This window comes from Centrocercus urophasianus, unplaced genomic scaffold (genome assembly GCF_019232065.1).
Source record: "Centrocercus urophasianus isolate 14NV4802_14NV808 unplaced genomic scaffold, USGS_Curo_1.0 seq_18, whole genome shotgun sequence".
In the NCBI taxonomy this organism is placed as follows: Eukaryota; Metazoa; Chordata; class Aves; order Galliformes; family Phasianidae; genus Centrocercus; species Centrocercus urophasianus.
In genome coordinates this window covers 20,755,452-20,773,639 of record NW_024884733.1, presented here as the reverse complement: position 1 = coordinate 20,773,639, position 18,188 = coordinate 20,755,452, and the positions used below count along the sequence as shown (strand labels likewise).

General features: G+C 47.1%; 1 protein-coding gene across 2 annotated transcripts in view; it reads left to right on the top strand.

Annotated features, from left to right (window-relative positions):
• The window catches only part of LOC122160685 (phosphatidylinositol 3-kinase regulatory subunit gamma), a 57,576-nt gene extending 45,350 nt beyond the window's left edge, over positions 1–12,226 (top strand). For both annotated transcript variants that reach the window (XM_042819483.1, XM_042819482.1), the window contains 7 exons: positions 204–384; positions 1,093–1,218; positions 1,990–2,132; positions 2,803–2,979; positions 3,324–3,398; positions 3,778–3,948; positions 5,378–12,226. In XM_042819483.1, coding sequence (XP_042675417.1) covers positions 204–384; positions 1,093–1,218; positions 1,990–2,132; positions 2,803–2,979; positions 3,324–3,398; positions 3,778–3,948; positions 5,378–5,579 — 1,075 coding nt within the window. In that variant the 3' untranslated portion in view covers positions 5,580–12,226. The remainder of the gene's footprint in view (positions 1–203; positions 385–1,092; positions 1,219–1,989; positions 2,133–2,802; positions 2,980–3,323; positions 3,399–3,777; positions 3,949–5,377) is intronic.
• Positions 12,227–18,188: the final 5,962 nt, after the last annotated feature.

The following is an 18,188-nucleotide window of genomic DNA, read 5'->3' as shown; positions in this document are numbered from 1 at the left end:
GCTGATGATAATTCTGAGTCTATTGACTCTTAAGCTCCCGAATATCTGCTAATATGTAAAGAACCATTATAAAGGTGTATGTTAATCTGTTTGACTTCAAAGACTTACCCAGCAACTTCACTGGTGTCTTTGTTAGCAGCCCCGGTGTTGAGGAGGATAAGAGGTATGCAGTAAAACTTCTGAATGACTGTACTGCTTTACAGGAAGGGTGGCAACAATAAACTGATAAAGATCTACCATCGGGATGGAAAATACGGCTTTTCTGACCCACTGACATTTAATTCCGTTGTGGAACTGATTAACCACTACCGCAACGAGTCTCTTGCTCAGTACAACCCGAAGCTTGATGTGAAGTTGATGTATCCAGTATCCCGATACCAGCAGGTAAGGTTTTCACTGAAGCCCAGTAACCGTTACTGCAGACAAGAAAGAAGAGCGGGACTTGTATATAACTCCATTTGCTGTACGTGGAGCCTGACTTTTTTTTTTGTTTCATACAAGATTCTTTTCTTGAAATCTTGCAAAAATATGAGTTTTCACATTTGACCTCACTTTGCTCATTGTAACTGGTCTTTCAAATTGTCTAGCCACTTAAGCTGTTGCTTCTATCAAGCTTCCAGTCTCCATCTAAGCAGTCCAGCAGAGATGTGAAACCCTAGCATGTAGCATGTTTGGGTCTCTGAGAAGCATTTTATTTTTCCCCTTAAGCCCAGATGGACCCAAACAATATTGTTCTAGATAGTGTTGATCTTGAGGCACATACGAGCCATGCAGCTGCTTGCTCTGTGCGTAGCTATGTAGATTTTTCAAAAAAGTTTTAATGTTTTATTCAGTAGCCTGAGACATTGCCCTGTTTTAAGGGGAAAGAACTGCATTTGGCAATGCCCATAGTCCCAGTTCCCGCCGCCTGTAGACTGTGGAATTTGCTGTGTGGATGAAGGGATTTAGATGGGGAGTTTGTGTGTTTTGTGGAAATGTGATTATAAAAATGCTGCAATAGCAAAAAAGCGCAAATGTGTACAAGTGACAAATGAATACTTATAAGGGAAAGACTGCTTTGTTTGAAGTCTAAATAGATTTTTGTATGTACAGGATCAGTTGGTGAAAGAAGATAATATAGATGCAGTAGGTAAAAAGCTTCAAGAATACCACGCTCAGTACCAGGAAAAGAGTAAAGAGTATGACAAATTGTATGAAGAATATACCAGAACATCACAGGTTGGTTCCGCTTCAGCTATCTATAGAGACTCCTTCCAGTTACATAAGGAATAATGAAAATGGTTTTAACCTGCTGTGGCTAGCAAAGTCAACCCAAGGTCAGAAAATACAGGGAAAAAACCTTTATAAATTGTGAAATAGAGCAAAGTGGCTTCAAGCTGAATGGAAACAATGAATATTACGTATGGCTGATGGTCATAGAGCTATGGTGGGGGGCAAGGAAGGAATAGGAGCCAAACTTCCCAGTATAAGGTAGGGCAATGGCCATTACCTACAAGCTTCATACTGCAGACTTCTTCCTTTGCTGTTGAATATTTCCAGATGCTGTATGCGGCAGTGGGAATTGTAGAAGGGTTTGTCCAAGTTCTGTAAGAAGTCAAGTTCAAATAAGATTTCAGATATTATGCATTAAGGAAGTGTGAATACAGAATTTGGACTGATTCTTGTAATGTAAAATAGTTTGTCCAGGGGTAGGAGGTTTGCTGGCAGTCCTACTGCATGCTAAGATGGAAAATATGACTAAAATATTTCTCAGGGGCTTGCAGCCTAATAGAGAGCATCATCTGAGGGAGAGAGTTAGACTTGCAGGGAGTAAGTCTGCCCTGTGCTTCTGTGACACTACTCAAACGTTTGTCTAAACTTAAACCTGAGTAAGTGCTTTTTGACCTGGGGGAGAGAGGAGTTCGTCCTTTCGTTCAGTTCAGGGAACGTAATGGAGTCATGCGTTGTCTCCATTATGAAAAAATGATCGAGGACTCTTTCCTCACATAGGAAATCCAGATGAAGAGGACCGCAATTGAAGCGTTTAATGAAACTATTAAGATATTTGAGGAGCAGTGCCACTCACAAGAGCGATACAGCAAAGAATACATTGAGCGATTTCGCAGAGAGGGCAATGAGAAAGAAATTGAACGGTAGGTTCTCAAGTCATGTTTCTTTCTGAGGAAGAACTAGTGTCCACACTGGCACTCCTGTGAAGTCCTATATTGCATTAAATAAAGCACTTTGTAAACTAAGTATTTCCACTGAGACCTTTTCCAAAGCATCTGAACCTTCAGTAAAGCCCTCTTCTGTTGGAAATTGCATTGCAGACAGAAGAGATGAGAGATTTGCAGATTGTTCTGTCTCTGACTTCATGTAAATGAAGATACAGGGATGAGGACCAGGAAGTAATTTCATTTACTTGCCCACTTCCATTTGAACTTGCTTAGAATATTATTGAGAAAAATCTTTAGAAGTAAACTGTGCAGTGGAAATGGACATAGCTCCAATAAATCTCACAGTTCATAATCAGTTTTGGTCACGTTCAAAGGAGATTCATATTTAATAGCCACTACTTAGTAGCAGATATCGATTATCAGAAAGAAGGGCCTCATTTGAATTTGCTTTTCTGTAAAGTTACTAGAAGAAAGTGTGTGTGCACCTTTGAAGGAATGCCAAATACAGTGCCTAACTTGACACAGTGCTTAATGAATCATGGTAGAGGAGCTGAAAACGCTGACCAATAACAATCGTATTGTGCCATGGTGGTGCTTCATTCTGACTGGGTTGACCTCACCTCTCAAACACTACACTTGTTTGTAGGATAATGATGAACTATGAAAAATTAAAATCACGCCTGGGTGAGATCCATGACAGTAAAATGCGTCTGGAACAAGATTTGAAGAAACAAGCTCTGGACAACAGGGAGACTGATAAGAAAATGAATAGTATCAAGCCTGACCTAATTCAGCTCCGCAAAATCAGAGATCAGTATCTTGTGTAAGTAAGGCTGACCTGTTCCTTAGAACAGTGTCTCTGATGAACCTGATTAACGATTGTTTTCATCAGGGTAATGTGAATTATATTTTCTTTTCTTAACTAAAGTTCCAAGAGTGCTAAGGTACTTTACTGTACCAGAAAAGAGGGCATTGCAGAAGATTATGCAAGGAAGCAGAAGCATGCTTATGAAATCTATGGTCCTTCTGTGTCTTTTGCTAATGGAGAGCAAACGAAGCTGTAAAGTGTTTGTTTGTGGGATTTTGTGTCTGAACTTAAGCTTGCTCAGTGTGCAAACCCCCGTGCGTACTCTGAAGTGTGATACTGATGTGCTCTTCTTCTGGCAGATGGCTCAATCACAAAGGGGTGAGGCAGAAGCGAATAAACGACTGGCTGGGGATCAAAAATGAAAATATTGATGAGTAAGTGTGATGCATAAGGATTTATTGAGAAGTGTTCCATTGATAAACCATGCCTTTTGTGGAGGGTGGTAACACAAAGCCCCGATTTCTAAGTGGAGGAGTGCAAACAAAGGAAGGAATTCGGTAGGGAGCTGCATGTCACTTGAGGCAGCAAGTCTGCTGAAACGTTTAGGATTACATCTGAATTGGAACAATTAAGTACTGAGTTGAAACTTGTGATATTAAGTGCTGTCAGCAGATACCAAATGACAGTTAAGAATCTGAACTCCCTATTTTTGTGAGCTGGTTTTTTTTTTTTTATATTTCTGCAAAAATCACTTGAGCTTTTTTTAACTCTTCACTAAGTGCTGGCTCAGTTAACAAACTTACTCTCTCTCAGCACTTATTTTGTGAATGAAGAAGAGGAAAACCTGCCACATCATGATGAGAAAACTTGGTTTGTTGGAGATCTCAACCGCATCCAAGCAGAAGACTTGCTCTGTGGGAAACCTGATGGGGCATTTTTAATTCGAGAGAGTAGCAAGAAAGGATGTTATGCTTGTTCTGTGGTGTAAGTGTATTTTCTTTTTGTTATAACTGTTCAATTTGTGAATCTCTACAACAGTTCTTTATTCAGGAGAACAAAAGCTAGGCATATCCTACACCTGCCATTGAAATGCGTTGCCTGTTTGCAGGCAGTCTAGCATGGTCGAAGCTTTTTTGCAGAAATCTGTTTTCAAAGTGCAGTAGCTGCAGTCCAAGCAGTCTCTTCAGTCACCACAATTACCAGTACAAAATTCTGAAGTATCCCGGCTTGAAGCTGTACAGTCATAAGCAAATCAAGGCCAAATTCTCCAATATTCTTCCTTGCCAAGGAACACATGAGAAGAATCAAAATGAGATGTAAAGCTGCAGCATCTTCTGTTCTCATTGTTAGACGTGCCAAATTTGCGGTGCTTTCTCTTCTGTGCTTAAGATAACAGTGATGCTTCAGAGGAGGCATAATTTGTGAGCAGTAATTTTTGACATTCACACAGCCTTGCATTGATTTCTTGTGTTTCACTTTGTTTTATGCTGGTGTAATGGAGGTCAGAAAAACTCTGATTCCATTATCTAAAAATCCTTCAAGCCTGTTCTCGAGTGCAAAATGGCTTTCACTGATTTATTTCACATGAGGTTAATTGCATCTGAAAGCAAGTCTGGGAAATGAATATGTGAAGGTATATCACCTCAAGGTAACCAAAGACTGTAGTATCTGCTGCATTCAAGATACCTGTTTGTCACAGTCAATGAAGTGACATCAGATACTTTCACTTGGTTGGTATCATACCTCACTATAGCAAAGGAATGGCTTAACATAACCTGTTCCTACATGTGACTTGGATTGTAAAAGACTTCAGTACAGGGATTACATAATACTTGATCTTTCTGGCAGATGAGTTGTTCTAGCAGCCTTGGAAATACAGTGTTCCAGTAAGTGCATTGCCAAGTTAGGGACTCTGTAGCTATGACTTCAGATAATGAACCAACTTGAACCTATGCCATGCTCAACATTAGAAAATGCACACTGGAAATTAGAGCTGTATTTCATGAAATATTCTGTAGGAATAGAATAAGAACATGTGGGTTTTGGCTTGTGCACCTACTTAATGGAAAGGTTTCCAAAAAAGCTGAGTTTGTGTTTGCTGATTTCAGGTGCTTGTCGTCGTGGTTAAACTCTTGACTTTTTTTTCCAAGAAATGTTTGGGAGCAATGCAGGAGGGAATCGTGCTGCTGGGATAGAAGAGGCTTCTTAGGTGGATTATTATGCAAGAGTATTTAATCACACGCCCTGAAGCACTGTTTCTTTGCAGACTATTAATCTCCTCTGCTTGCATCTACTGAGTCCTCCATTATGTAATTTAGTGACTGGCAGTGTTGCTGCATTAGTTAATTGTTAATAGACTGTCACTTCGGGTTTGTTCTTTGATGTCAAGCTCTCCTGTTTTCTTTCCTTGCAGAGCTGATGGAGAAGTGAAGCACTGTGTGATCTACAGCACTCCAAGAGGTTATGGGTTTGCAGAACCATATAATCTGTACAGCACACTTAAAGATTTGGTTCTTCATTACCAGCAGACATCCCTTGTTCAACACAACGATTCCCTCAATGTCAGGCTTGCCTATCCTGTCTACGCACAGATGCCCCCTTCTCTTTGCAGATAAATTTTGGGGAGGAGGAAAGTGTTGGCTATCTTGGATTCTTTTCTACAATTTTTATTAGAACTTGGAGGGCATTCTTTCTCCTTAGACTGCTTGTTTTGCACAAGAAGTGATTCTGTGAATGTGAATCAAAAAGAGGCCTAGCAGCAACAAGACGACAACTTGGGTGTAGGTGTCCTGGTGCTACCTTAAAAGCTCAGCTGTGCTTTTACACTGATACTTTTGTTTCCTTATGAGGGGAATAGACTCAACAAAACCCATGCAGAAATACTGGAAGCAAAACATTGTTTTCTGGAGATGATTTTTGGCCAGGCACCTTCAATGGAACTTCTAATTGGAGTTTGTTTTCTCTTGTTCTAGTAGAGACAATTTGAAGCCTCTGTTTGAGGCATCAGTAATGTCTTTCAGTCTTAAGCTCCCAGGAAACTAGGGAGGAAACTCTACCACAGCAATTCTTCTCTGTTAATTTTAGCAGCTTCACTGCGATTCAGACGAACTTCCGAAGAGGGCTTGTCTTGAGGTAGCATGGAATTTGGTGAGAGAAGACCAAAGGAATAACGGGAAAGCTTCAGGTTTTTATTTAAATGGAAAATGCTTGTAAAGAAAAGTTGCTTTATTTTTTTGCCAACAGTGATGAAGTTTTGGTTTCAATGGCACTACAGGTCTTCACTTAAAGGAAACATTTATAACCAAATTGAACACACCAAAACTTTGTTGCTAGATTGAGCACTTACGGGGAAGGTTGCGTTAGCATCTGCACATAATTTCTACACCAAAACTTGAAACAAATAAAAGGAAAAGCTAAAATGTTGTGTGGCTTCAAAACACTAAATTTGTCTGATCTGATGTAACTGCTCACTCCTCTCTTTTTTCACCCCTCCTTTCCTCCCACTCCTCAGCTTGGGACTCTGTTTTCGGTTGTTAAAGATACGTGCTTCAGAATGTAAACTAGAATGAAGCTTGCACTCACACGTTGCAGTTCTCTTGCTGAACAAGACAGACTCTTGTAATGCTTGGTTTTGATATAGAAGAGGCAGGTGCAATCTCATGCTTCTGGATGGCTTATTGTACCAAATGATTTCTTGACGAGTAGCCACTTAGGTCTGTACAGAAGTGAGCATGCTAATTACAATTTTCAAGCTAGATTCTGAACTTTCGCACCACTGCTGCCAAGCAAGATTTTTACAGTGGTGTATAATTAAATTCCCTCATAGTTATTTCGGACATTGGGCAAAACACAGGAAGGGAAGAGAGATGTTCTCCTCAGTGATTGTGTGTCTGGTACCATCGCTTGGCAAAGGCTGCTGTCAAATACTGGAGAAGGTAGTCCTGGGCTTTGTCAAGTGTAGCAATCATCCCATAAATCCCCTCCTTGGACACCATACAAAGCAGCTTATTTCCATTCCCTAAGCTTCTAAAATGAAAAAGAGCTAAGTTTGGCAAACTGAGCCATTTGGCATCAAAGCATAACCGGCAAATTAATTGTTTAGTGTGCAACCTTGAAAGTTACTTTTGTTCCTATTACTGGAAATGGTTCCCTTGAAATGCACCCATTGTACAGGACAGGAAGCAGACAGTCATGCAGATCTGGGAATGCTGTAGACCTGTTTCTGACCCTGGGGCTGATTTCCTGTTTAAATGTGGGTTTTCTGTAATGCGTGGGGAGGAATGCCAGGCCTGTTGATATTTAATGTTTACACGATAAGTATTATTGAACTGAATGTTGTGAATTTGCAAGCAGGGAAATGACAGGTCTGAAGCACTGACAGCCGTTGCAAGGAAGGCAGTCTGGTTGCCTGGCGTGCCCGTGAGATGTTTTATTTTGCACTAATGACCCTGATGGGTCCCAGGCACTTTCTAATCAGCCAGAGAGTGTAATCTTCTGGCAAAGAATTCTGCAGATTCCACTTTTCTAATTCAATGAAACGTTATGAAACTTAACCAAAGCTGGGAAACAGAAAGTCCTTGTAAGCTGTTCTATCAATGTGCCCCACGTCTGCGCTTGTGTTCCTTCTGTCCCGCTTCCCCAAGAGAAGGAAAAAAGCTGACGTAGCCTTTGCTGTGTGTGAAAATCTGGAGTGGAATCCTCTGTTGTGTATGGATGTGGAAATTTTTCTTTTTTAAGGACCTTGCCCCACCTCTTGGGTAATTAGTAGTTCTAATCTGGTAGCTGTAGAGCCGTGTTCTCACACCTCTTGTGCATCTGACGTTCCCTCAGTGCTGGATTCAGTCCAAATGCATTACGAGGGAAATCAGTTTCAAAGGCACAAATGACAGCCAGGTGCCTCATGCCTGTGGAAAAACCTTTGCTATGGGAGTTTGCGGGCGTTTTCCATGCCCCCTGATCTCTGGGCTCTCCCCTTACAGCGTCACCATTCAGAGCTGGTCAGACACATCGTTCCCATCGCTGGTTTTGTCCAAGGGACGTCTGCTACCTTCTTAGATAGCGCTTGGGCTTGCTTTTGTTTTAAAAAAGCACGGGTCTGCTTTCAGCCCACGAGTCCTGGCACGCTCTCTCAGTACTGACAGCAGCAGGGTAGGAAAGTGGGGTTGTCTGAAGTTTCCCTGTAGTGGAATCTCACTGATCCTGTGAGGTCTTGGTCCAGGCTCCCCCGGCCATGCCAACGCAAACACCGTGTAATCCCACTGGCGTCTCTGGCAGGATCTTGGCTTTGCAGTGGTGTGAGCGAGTTCAGATGCTGGCTCGTCTCTCTCGGAGATCTCTTTGCTAATCACAGGTGATGCCTTGGCTGTGAGCGCTGTGCTCAGAGCCGAAAGCCATCTCGAAGCATTCTTTGAAATTCTCTTTGGCCCAAACCTTTGGAAGAGGTCTGTGGGCAGATCAGGGCCGTGCTGCTTGTATTCAGCTCCTCCCTATGTTTTGCCACTGTGTCTTTGTGTATTTGCTTTAGGCACCTGAAGCCACGCTGCTGGCTTAAGTGCCCTGTGACCCTCACGTGCCATTGCACAGATTCTTTTCGCATCAAATTTGCACTCATATGGCAAGTGAAAAAATGGGTACGAACCAACTGGCACGGGGAGCTGCCACCATCAGCTGAGCAAGGGCTTGTCCTGCTGCCTTTGTGCCCTCAGCCTGCTTCTGTTTGCTCAGCAGCATTGGAGCGGGGAGACGAACCTTTGCATCCAGTAGTTGTGAACTTGTGTGGCTGAGAAATCAGAACTGGGCCAGTGAGGTACAGGATTAAACCCTCGTACAATGGAACAGCTGTTAAGCCTAAAACAAATACAGGAAATGTGAACATAAAGGCAAAACAAAGGAACTCAAGTTCTTTTAAAGCAGTAAAATGCAAGAAAGCTTTGGTTTCAAGAGTCACAATGTCAGGAGGAAGGAGGGGGAAGGTCTCACTGGTGTGGCAGCAGCCTCGTGTCGGGCTGCAGTCCGAGGAGTATTGATTTCATTGACCCATGTTGTATTAAATATATACGTAGGGTTAAATAAATAACTTTTGCACAGTGTTAAATGGGGGCGGGGGGTGGGGTGGGAACGTTGAAACTCTGATATGCACAGTTTCTTCTAATCTGTTTTGAAGTATATTTGCAGGGATCAGGGGTGATTCAGTATTTTGTATTCGGATGGATGGGAAATGAGGCCGACTTCCACAGTTGCCATTGGCCCCGTTACGTCAGCCCAGAGTGCCATGTTTTTGAAGTTAGTAAGTTACGATCTCTTCCCACTCGTTTCTGTACTGCTTGTGAGTAATCGTAGCGTGGAAGTAACCGACCCGGGAGCAGAGGTTCAGCTCAGGGTGTGCGGAGCAGGAGCAGCCTGTGCCACCCCCAGCTGGGTTGTTCCACAGCCAGGGCTCCTCTTGTGTTGGATGTTGTTGTAACTCTCAGCTGCTTTGCACCGCTGGGTGGTTGCAATCCAGAGTGTAGATCCAGTACAGCCTTCTGTCTCTTGCCAAAAACAAACCGCTCTTTCCACGCTCGTCTCTCTTGATGTGGCAGAACATCAAGAAGTTTTCCATTTAGTGTGATGGGCCTGATTCTTTTCTCATTGACACTTGTGTAAGCAAGAGTCCCACAACAGAAAGCCATGTCCAAGAGAAGAGCTTGTACTTCATCATATCTGAATCCAAGTCATAGCGAGGCAAAAACCAAAGTTTGTCTTTTGCAAAGCCAGGCAACTGTAATGGGGACTGTGGAAATGCAGGGTGGCACTTGGTGCAGCTCTGGGGAGGACAGGGAGCGAGGGCTGCGTGTCCCCGAGCCCACATTGAGTGCAGAGTAGCTGCAGGAGCGTCACAGCTTCGGGTTGGAAAAGCCCCTTATTTGGTACTTGAACAACCTCTCTTCTGTTTTTGAATGTCTTGTTTATTTTTATTTTTGTTACACTAACAGGGAATAAAAATCTGAAATGTTAGTGAGTCTCGTATGTTTGCTGCATTGTGCAGACATAGAACAGGTACTGCTTGTGGGGCGGGAGGGGTGTGAGACAGGTTCAAAACGCAGTTTGACAAAGCGTTAGGAGGGGTCAGGGGTTGTTTTGTTCAGATCATCTTTCAAATCAGACTTTTGTATGCATAGTTTCCTTCTGTTAATTTGCAACATCTGCTTTTGAATCAGCAAAGTCAAAATACGTTCCCAAAGAACGAAGCAGGGAGGGGAGCGGGTTACACTTACTTCAACTTAGCATGCAAACAGCCCCGAATAGCTTTAAAAAGGGGAAGGGTCAGCATCCCAAAGCTTCCCTGCTTGCGCTGTGGTGGAGCAGCAGCAGGTGCTGCTGTGGGAGCTCTGTCTTCAGCCGCAAAAGAATCGGGATGCAGAGCAGAGCCACTCGAGCAGCGCGGGCCGAAAGCTTGGGGTGCTTTGTTGTCCTCCGTGCGTGCAAGGAGCAGTCAGGAAATTAATAGAAGTTTTGAAAGGCTGCTCCTCTGCTCTGGAAGGAAACGCGGCCGCTGATCCCTGGTTTCCTTTGGCACGGCTCGTGCTGCCAGCAGCGGGGAGTGGAGCTGCTGGCCTGAAGGAAGGCCAGCCGTACAGCTGGGCCGGCCGATGCTGCGCGAGGAGCGCGTTCTGCTGGGGTTAGGGGAAGTTTGGCCAACATTTTTGTGAATCTTGCATTCTGTGGGCAGAAATATTTTCCACCGAACGGGAAGGGAAAAAAGTTCTTTTGAAATCTTTTCAATTCCTTCCTGTTTGTTCACAGGGGCAGAAAGCACCGTGCCTGTTAACTGTTCAGACGGTGGCGGTGCTCCAGGTGCGGGCTTGGGGGCTGGCTCCATACAACCGGTGCAGAATTTGCAGGTTTGTTTGCTATTGGCATAGAGTCACCGTGCTTTGAAATGATGGCATTTGTTCAAAAATTTGCCTTTACAAATACATAACGTGAGCTTCAGAGAAAAAGTATAAATCCCAATCAAGAGTCAGCGTTCGACACAGCAGCTTTAATCTGACCCTTCCCCATTGTCAGTTCCATATCACTTGGGTAGGGCTGGTGACTGCTTACCCCAACCCTGCAGTGCTGTCCCTGCACCAGGCCAGGGAAGGGGCTTTGGGATTGTTTGGATAAAGAGGATCATGTCCAGAGATGGGAACAGCAGGGGCGGCCAGGCTGTGACTTTGGGCCCCCAGGGCTTGGCTGCAGTGCAGATGTGTGGATGGGTTTGGGGCTGGGTTGTGTTCCTGAGTGTCAGGCAGAGATAGTTTTGACTAAACCTGTTAATTTGTATATCTGGCTGTTAATTGCACCACAGGATTGTAATGGTCTGCATCATCTGTGCGTGTGTGTGTGCGTGTGTGTGTATCAGTACTGTATGTATATAGATATATGTAAAATATATTCCCATACGCATCGGTATGCATTAGCTGTAAGTGGCACTGCCCCTGGAACTAAGGCAGAACTCACCGCTAGCACATCCTGCTTGGGCAAAGCTGGGCTTATTTCCACAGACAAGGAGCTGGTCCTCACCACCTCCGATCCGTGCTCCTGAAGTCCCGCAGGATGGGTTTCCTGGGGGAGTGCCTCTGTTTGAGCTGAGCTGAACGCGGCTTCCAGCTGCGCGCTCTGGGGCGCAGCACTGAAATCCTCCGAAAGCAAAGGTGGGGGAAGGAAACCCTCCGTGCTCCACGAGGGGCAGCGGCGCTTTGTGTGCGGGGCTGCAGCAGCAGCACTCCTGGGTGCAGCCTTCGCTTTTATCCTTTCTCGTTATTATTTGACTTGGATTTTCTTTAAGGGAAACCGCCTCTGTTAGGAACCTGCTTCCCCAGAAACTGTCGGCTTATTTTCTTTCCGTATGAATTCCAGCATGTAACTTTGGTACTCTTGTTTGTTCTTTGTGTAAAACCTGTTCTTCTGTCGTTTATGGTGTAGTCAGAAAGAAAAAAAAAAGAAAAAAAAAAAAAAAAAAAAAAGGAATTCATGTAGTTTAACTTTAAAAAAAGAAACAAACTGCTTCATAAGGAAACCAATTGTATGTTAGTGTTTTCGGACAAGTCATACTGTAGTTTCTAGATCAGTAATGCAACACTGTACTTGTCACCAGATGTGTTACGATTTTGCTGTACTTTCTTTCAGTAGATGGTTGGGCTTTTAAATCCCAGACACTAAGCATCCTGGGCCTACTTGCTCTAGATCAAAATGCAATAAAGAATTGCAATAAAGCACATTGACATGTAATGTTTTAGAAGGATGTACTGACGGCTGTTTCTAATAAACGCAGAAATGCAGCGTGGTTGGGATGTGGTGCTGTTGGCTGGGCTCGTGTCTGCACGCTGTGCTGCCGGGGCTCCCTGGGACAGGACAGGGATCTGCTGGAGCTGAGCTGGCTTCCACCCTGCATTGCTCCAGTGGGGGACATGGGGAGAAACCTGGTGACAAACAAAAGACGCCTGAGCAGCTGAGGGCTCGGTGCCTGGCCCTGTACATCCGGGTGCACGAACGGTTTGCAGACTGCTTCCTCGGGGTTTCTTTGAGCCCATGACTCAGCATTTTTACTGACAGCTGAGTCAAACATTTCCTAAAAGTGCTGTGCTGGCATTTTTCCGAAGCGCTGACTCAGCGTTTCTGCACTCCATCAGCTCTCTATGGGGGGCACCAGCAGCAGAAGGGGCTGGAGGACAGCGAGGGGCACAGCCATGGGAAACACCGAGGAGAAGTACGAGGCGCTCCTGGGGAATCTGTTTCATTTTGTTGCTTTATTTTATTTCATAAGGGCTAATAAGGCAGCGTTGCGGGACGGATGTAAGTCACTGATGGGCGAATCGTTTCTCAGGGCTTCGCCAGGCGCGTCTTTTCATTTAGGAAAACATTGCAGCCGGGAGCCAGCATAGGAAATTTCCAAGCGGCTGTGCTGAGTGGATGGAAAGAAAAACAGCACCCGGAGAAAGGGCAGATCCTGGGGTTTTTCCATCCCCAGCAGCACTGCGGCGCTTCCTGCAGGTCCCCGGCTTCACCCTGAGAGCAGGCAGGAGCCGAGGGCATGGGGCCCTGCAGGGCAGGGGCGTGGGATGGAGGGTCGGACAGACAGACAGATGGACAGACAGATGGTCACAGGATGCTGACACAGGATGTCCCCCCAGGGTTGGGACCAGTGCAGTGACAGATTAATGGCAAGGCCCTTCCCTATGGGGGAAAGGAGGCTGAAAACAAGTATGTCAATAGACTGCCCTTCTCCAGCCAACAGCCCGATACAAATACTGGGATTTGGCTCAGACCTTCAGGATTTGGTTCAAACCATCAGGATTTGGTTTATCCCATCGGGGTTAAGCTCAAACCATCAGGGTTTGCTTTGAAAGCCACAGTTTGTTGCCACAACCGAGCTGCTCTGTGTTCCCTCTATGCTCCCAGCTCAGGGCCGGGGACCACGAGGCAGGGCTGGTGCTGAGCCTGGAGCCCACGCATGGCATGGGTGCAGCGCAGAGGGGGCTTCACAAACACCCTCACACACAGCTGGAATGGAAATACGGATGTATGGAATGGAGTAACTGAGCCCCCAGCTTCACACCACTCCCAATCAACAGGGCCAAGCCCGCTCCTTGTTCCCAGTTTTCTCCCCCCAGGGCTCCTGCAAACAGAACCAACCAGAAAGGGATCAGGAGTTGGATGGGGAGCTCCGGGTCTCTTCCCCCACCTCTTCCCACTCTAACTGCTCGAGGGGCTGTGGTGTGTAGCAGGCAGAGCCCCACTGCCCCAGGCAGGTGCTGTGCACACTCCTGCCACTGCCGAGCCAAGGGAAACACAAACATCCTACCCAAAGAAAGCACTTTTCATCGACAACACAGTTCCCATTTTTGCACAGGGCCAGTCTGTTCTCGGCAGCCTTCCCTGCTACGCTGAGCCAAAGCCCTACCGAGATTTCCGGGCTGGGACTCAGCCAGAGCCAACCTTCCCAGCCCAAAACCAGCAGAGGGAATGCCTTAGGGGCTGGGGGGGGACTTCAGTTGACCCCATGGGAGATGCTAGAGGGCTGGGGGACCTGGTGGATGAGAGACTGAGGGATATAGGACCTGGAGGATGCAGGATCCAGGAGATTTGGGACCTTGGGATGTGGGACTTGGAGGATGCAGGATTCCAGATCTCTAGGATTTGGTCAGGAGGACCTTTGTCCAGACCCAGCTGTTCCAGCAAAGCAGATCCCGTGCCCCCCTATGCCTGGAAGAAGCTATCAGAGGGAAATTCCTCTTCCGTGGAGTGGCGTACCTTGTGAAACAAGGTGTACCTTGTGAAACAAGGCAACAAAAATAGCTCTTAAAAAAAACAAACAAAACAAAACAAAACAAAAAAACACCTAAAAAAGCACATAACTTTGGCCTGAAGTTTGGGAAGAGATGAGAAGACAGGAAAATCGAGGTGAGGAAGAGAAGACGAACAGGGACAGCAGGGCACTGGGACACACATCCTTTGGGATTGGCTGCGGGGACCGAAGCATCACCGAGAGCAGCACCCCGCACCTGCGGCACCCGGCGGCGATGTCGGCCCCAGAGACCCGATCCCATGGGGGCGAAGGCGAGGCCGAGAACAAAGCGGCCTTTCACTGCCACTGGGCAAACACAGCCAGGAATATTCCTGCCGGAGCGCTTCCAGCTGCGCGGGGCTTTGATCGTGGGGCTGGGGCTGTTTTCTTCTCCCGCTGTGTCACACTTATTTTTTTTTTTCTTCCTCCTTCAAGGCGTAATTTTCCTTCACGCTTGTAATTTCTAAGAGGAATTTCTCACAGCTGGGATCAGAGCCAGATCCCCCATGGGGGCTGTGGGCACTCAAAGCCCACGGGGCTGTGCAGCGCCTTCGCCCCAAAGGCTCCGACTGCCGTCACCCCAAACCCACCCATACCCATACAACGGGGTGCATATGGGACCCCCCACCCCTGCAGGGCGAAGCCCTCTGCCCACATCCCGAATATTTTCCGGCAGGAAGCACGGCCTCACTGCTGCCAGTGGGAATGGGAGGGGACGTGGAGAAAGAGAGTCAGCGTCTGGAGTGAGCCGGCAGCTGAGGATCAACCTCCTCCTCCTCCTCCTCCTCCTCGTCCTCGTCCTCCTCCTCCTCGTCCTCCTCCTGGCCCGGCGGATGTTGGCTTTGGATGGAACCCTCTTGCAGCTGCTGAAAAAATGCGCAGGGCCCAGAAAGCATCCAGGGGCTTTTCCCCAAAGGAGAAGGTTGGTGCTTCTGGAGCACGGGGTGCTCCTCACCAGGTGATGTTCCCCTCGGAGGAGTGAGTGGCTCCTTCCTACACTAGGCTGATAGAAGAGTAAGGATGGATGCCAGCACCCATCATATCCACACCTATCTCACAGTGAGAGCGGAGGCAGGGCTGTGGTTCAGGGCCTGGTCCTACTGACATCCCTAGGAGCAATCAGACCCCAAAGCGGACTCCAAACCCCCACCAGCAGCAGGGATGTCCCACGGCTGAGCTCAGCAGGAGGAGGCTCAGGGCAGCTGCTGACAGACGCAGCTCAGGGATTAATGAGCAGAGAGATGTGAAAACGGGGCTGTCACCAGGGCTGATGGCAGCAGGGTGGATCTGAGCCCATTATCTCTACCTTTCACACAGTTTCATCCCTTTGCCAGCTCAGAGCAGCCCATCGTGGCTGCCCAGGCTGCGAGCACAGCACAGCAGCACAAAGTAAAGTGCGAGATGCAGCGAGCACCAAATCCCGAGGGCAGCCCCAGCTCACAGCTTCCCATCAACCGCAGCCTCAGGGCAATACGGGCACTGGGGTGGAGCTGATCCCTGAGAAATTCAGGTGGAAAATACCACATTCCTGTTTCCTTTACAGTCCCGGCTCCATGTGGCAGCAGCGAGCTCTGTCACCCCAGCAGTGTCACCAGGCCCCTGGGAGCGGTTCGTGCCCACCACCAGGTGACCGCTTCATTGACAGCGAACCACGCTGAGAACCGACTGAGCCCTCGTTGGCTGATTGCTAATTAGCTTAACATTCTTAATCCTTCATTAGCGACTTCGAAGTAAGCTCTGGAATATGAGGTCAGCCCTAATCAGTGTTTCAAATCCAAAGCCCGCCGGCACGGGATGAAGGTGGGGGCAGCTGTGGGCAGCCCTGGGGGTTTCCAGGGCTGGGAACGTGAGGACGTGCCTGAGCCCCGTCCCCATCCACCCTCACCACTACAGAGATGGCACTGGGGGCAGCCAGCTGTCACAGCCCTCACTGACAGCATTTGGCTCCATTGGGTCAAGCCAACTCAGCCCAACACGGCCCGACTCAATGTAAGCCCTGTGCCACGGCACACACAGCTCTGCAGGGGGAGGAAATAAAGAGAGCAACACAGCTTTGAATTTATGTAAAAAAAAAAAATTTATTTTGGAGGAGGATTTGAACATCGACATGCAGGTACAACATGGATAAAAATTATTGCACCGCTATTATGTGGCAATTGTTCAAGTTTCTAAGAACACAGAGATTCCACACTTCCTCTTATCTAAGTGCTGAACGAGGCGGCGCGGCGGGGCCCACCTGGGGTGCTCCCACGGCCACCTGATATGGTACCGACACAACGCACACTGCTGTGCAACCTCCCACCAGAAGTACAGCATTATCCTTCAAGGCCAGCAAGAGAAAACCAAAGAAAGGCTTTATCTTCCCCTCTACGGAACAAAAGGATAAAATACTTCAAATCACACCTTAATGCAAAAGTGTGGCAGCCAAACCACGGTCATCCCACTCTGTCCCGCAGCGATACGAGCAGCCAAAGGCCTCCAACATTCAGACCCAGGAGTGGCCGTGACAATGCTAACGTCTAATATTTACAATAAATACCATCCATTCCTCTTAGCTTGCAACAGTCAGAGACAAAGGGAAGAGTAACACTGACGTGCCGATGGGGAGCAGCTCCTGCGCTGCAACCCCACAGTCAGCAAGGCAGGAAACGCCCAAACCCACCAAACAAATGGGAAAATTAACCAGGAAACGTCAGGTCTCGTGGCTGCCCGCAGGGCTCGGACAGCACACAGCGCTCACACAGCGCTCACACAGCGCTCACACTGCCGCCTCCCTCCTGGCCAACCCCCTGCTGCTGCGCATCTCAGGGCACTGCGCCTCTCCTTCCCCCTGCAGCACAAGAATTTTGCAGTCTGAGAAGGTATTTAAACAAGTAGCAAGGAATAAATCTTGCTGTCTCCACTTACTTTTCCATCACAGTTTCAGAGGAAGTATCTTTTTTGCCCAAACATTTGTGCTAAGGTGCCTCGATGTAAACCGGACCAATGCTGCACCGAGGGGAGCTGCAGGGTGGGCAGGGAGCAGGGACCCGGCTGTCACCAGGATGGCTGAGGCTTTTCCATCGCATCGATCACTCCGTACCACAGCCTCAAACAAGGCAGCTACACGCACCCCTCACCTCCTCTTCGGCTGGTTTGGGCTAAAGCAGCAAAAGCTGTGACACCAAAGCGGCCCACTCCTTTTCAGATGCCTAAGGGTAACTGTGCCATCAGGCACTGCAGCTGTGGAATAAAGACAGCAGCAAGCACAGCCAGGGCCAGCCACGGCCACTTCAGAGCTGCTCAGGCTGACACAGCCCAGCAGACGCATTTTTCATCTGCTTTTTCGCCCATTTGAGCTACGTCAGCTCAGGGCCTGGGCTGGGTGCTCGGAACGACCCGAATCACAGAGCTCCCTGGTTGCAATAGTTTGCCTTTCCCTTGTAATCGGTGACCAAGAGCACGCGAGCAGCCCACCACCTCCAGCAAAAAGAGCCAACAGATAGAACAGGCCCTGCTCTCAATACTGTCACAGCAAGATTTATTCACGTGTTACGTGGGAGCTCTGAGGCTTTGGCTAGTGTATTAACAACACCATACATGTTCACACAGACACACAGAGTAAACACTCATTTAAAATGTTTAAAAAAAAAAACAACAAAACTCAAACCAAACCAAAAGTTGGTCCAGAAATGAAATCCAAGCAGCCAAAATTTCATATATGATGGGAAAAATACGGTTATGCAGAAAGAAGCAGGGCGAGATTTCAGAGTTTTGTGGATTGGGCTGAAATCAAGTTGAAAGAGATGGAGAAAATACATTCCCATATAAAAACATATTTACATGTAGGGAAAGTGAATCAAAACTTCAAGCTCAGAAAAGGCCAAGACAAAGAAGAAGGCAGTGCACGATGAAGTCAGACCGCGAGGTGCCG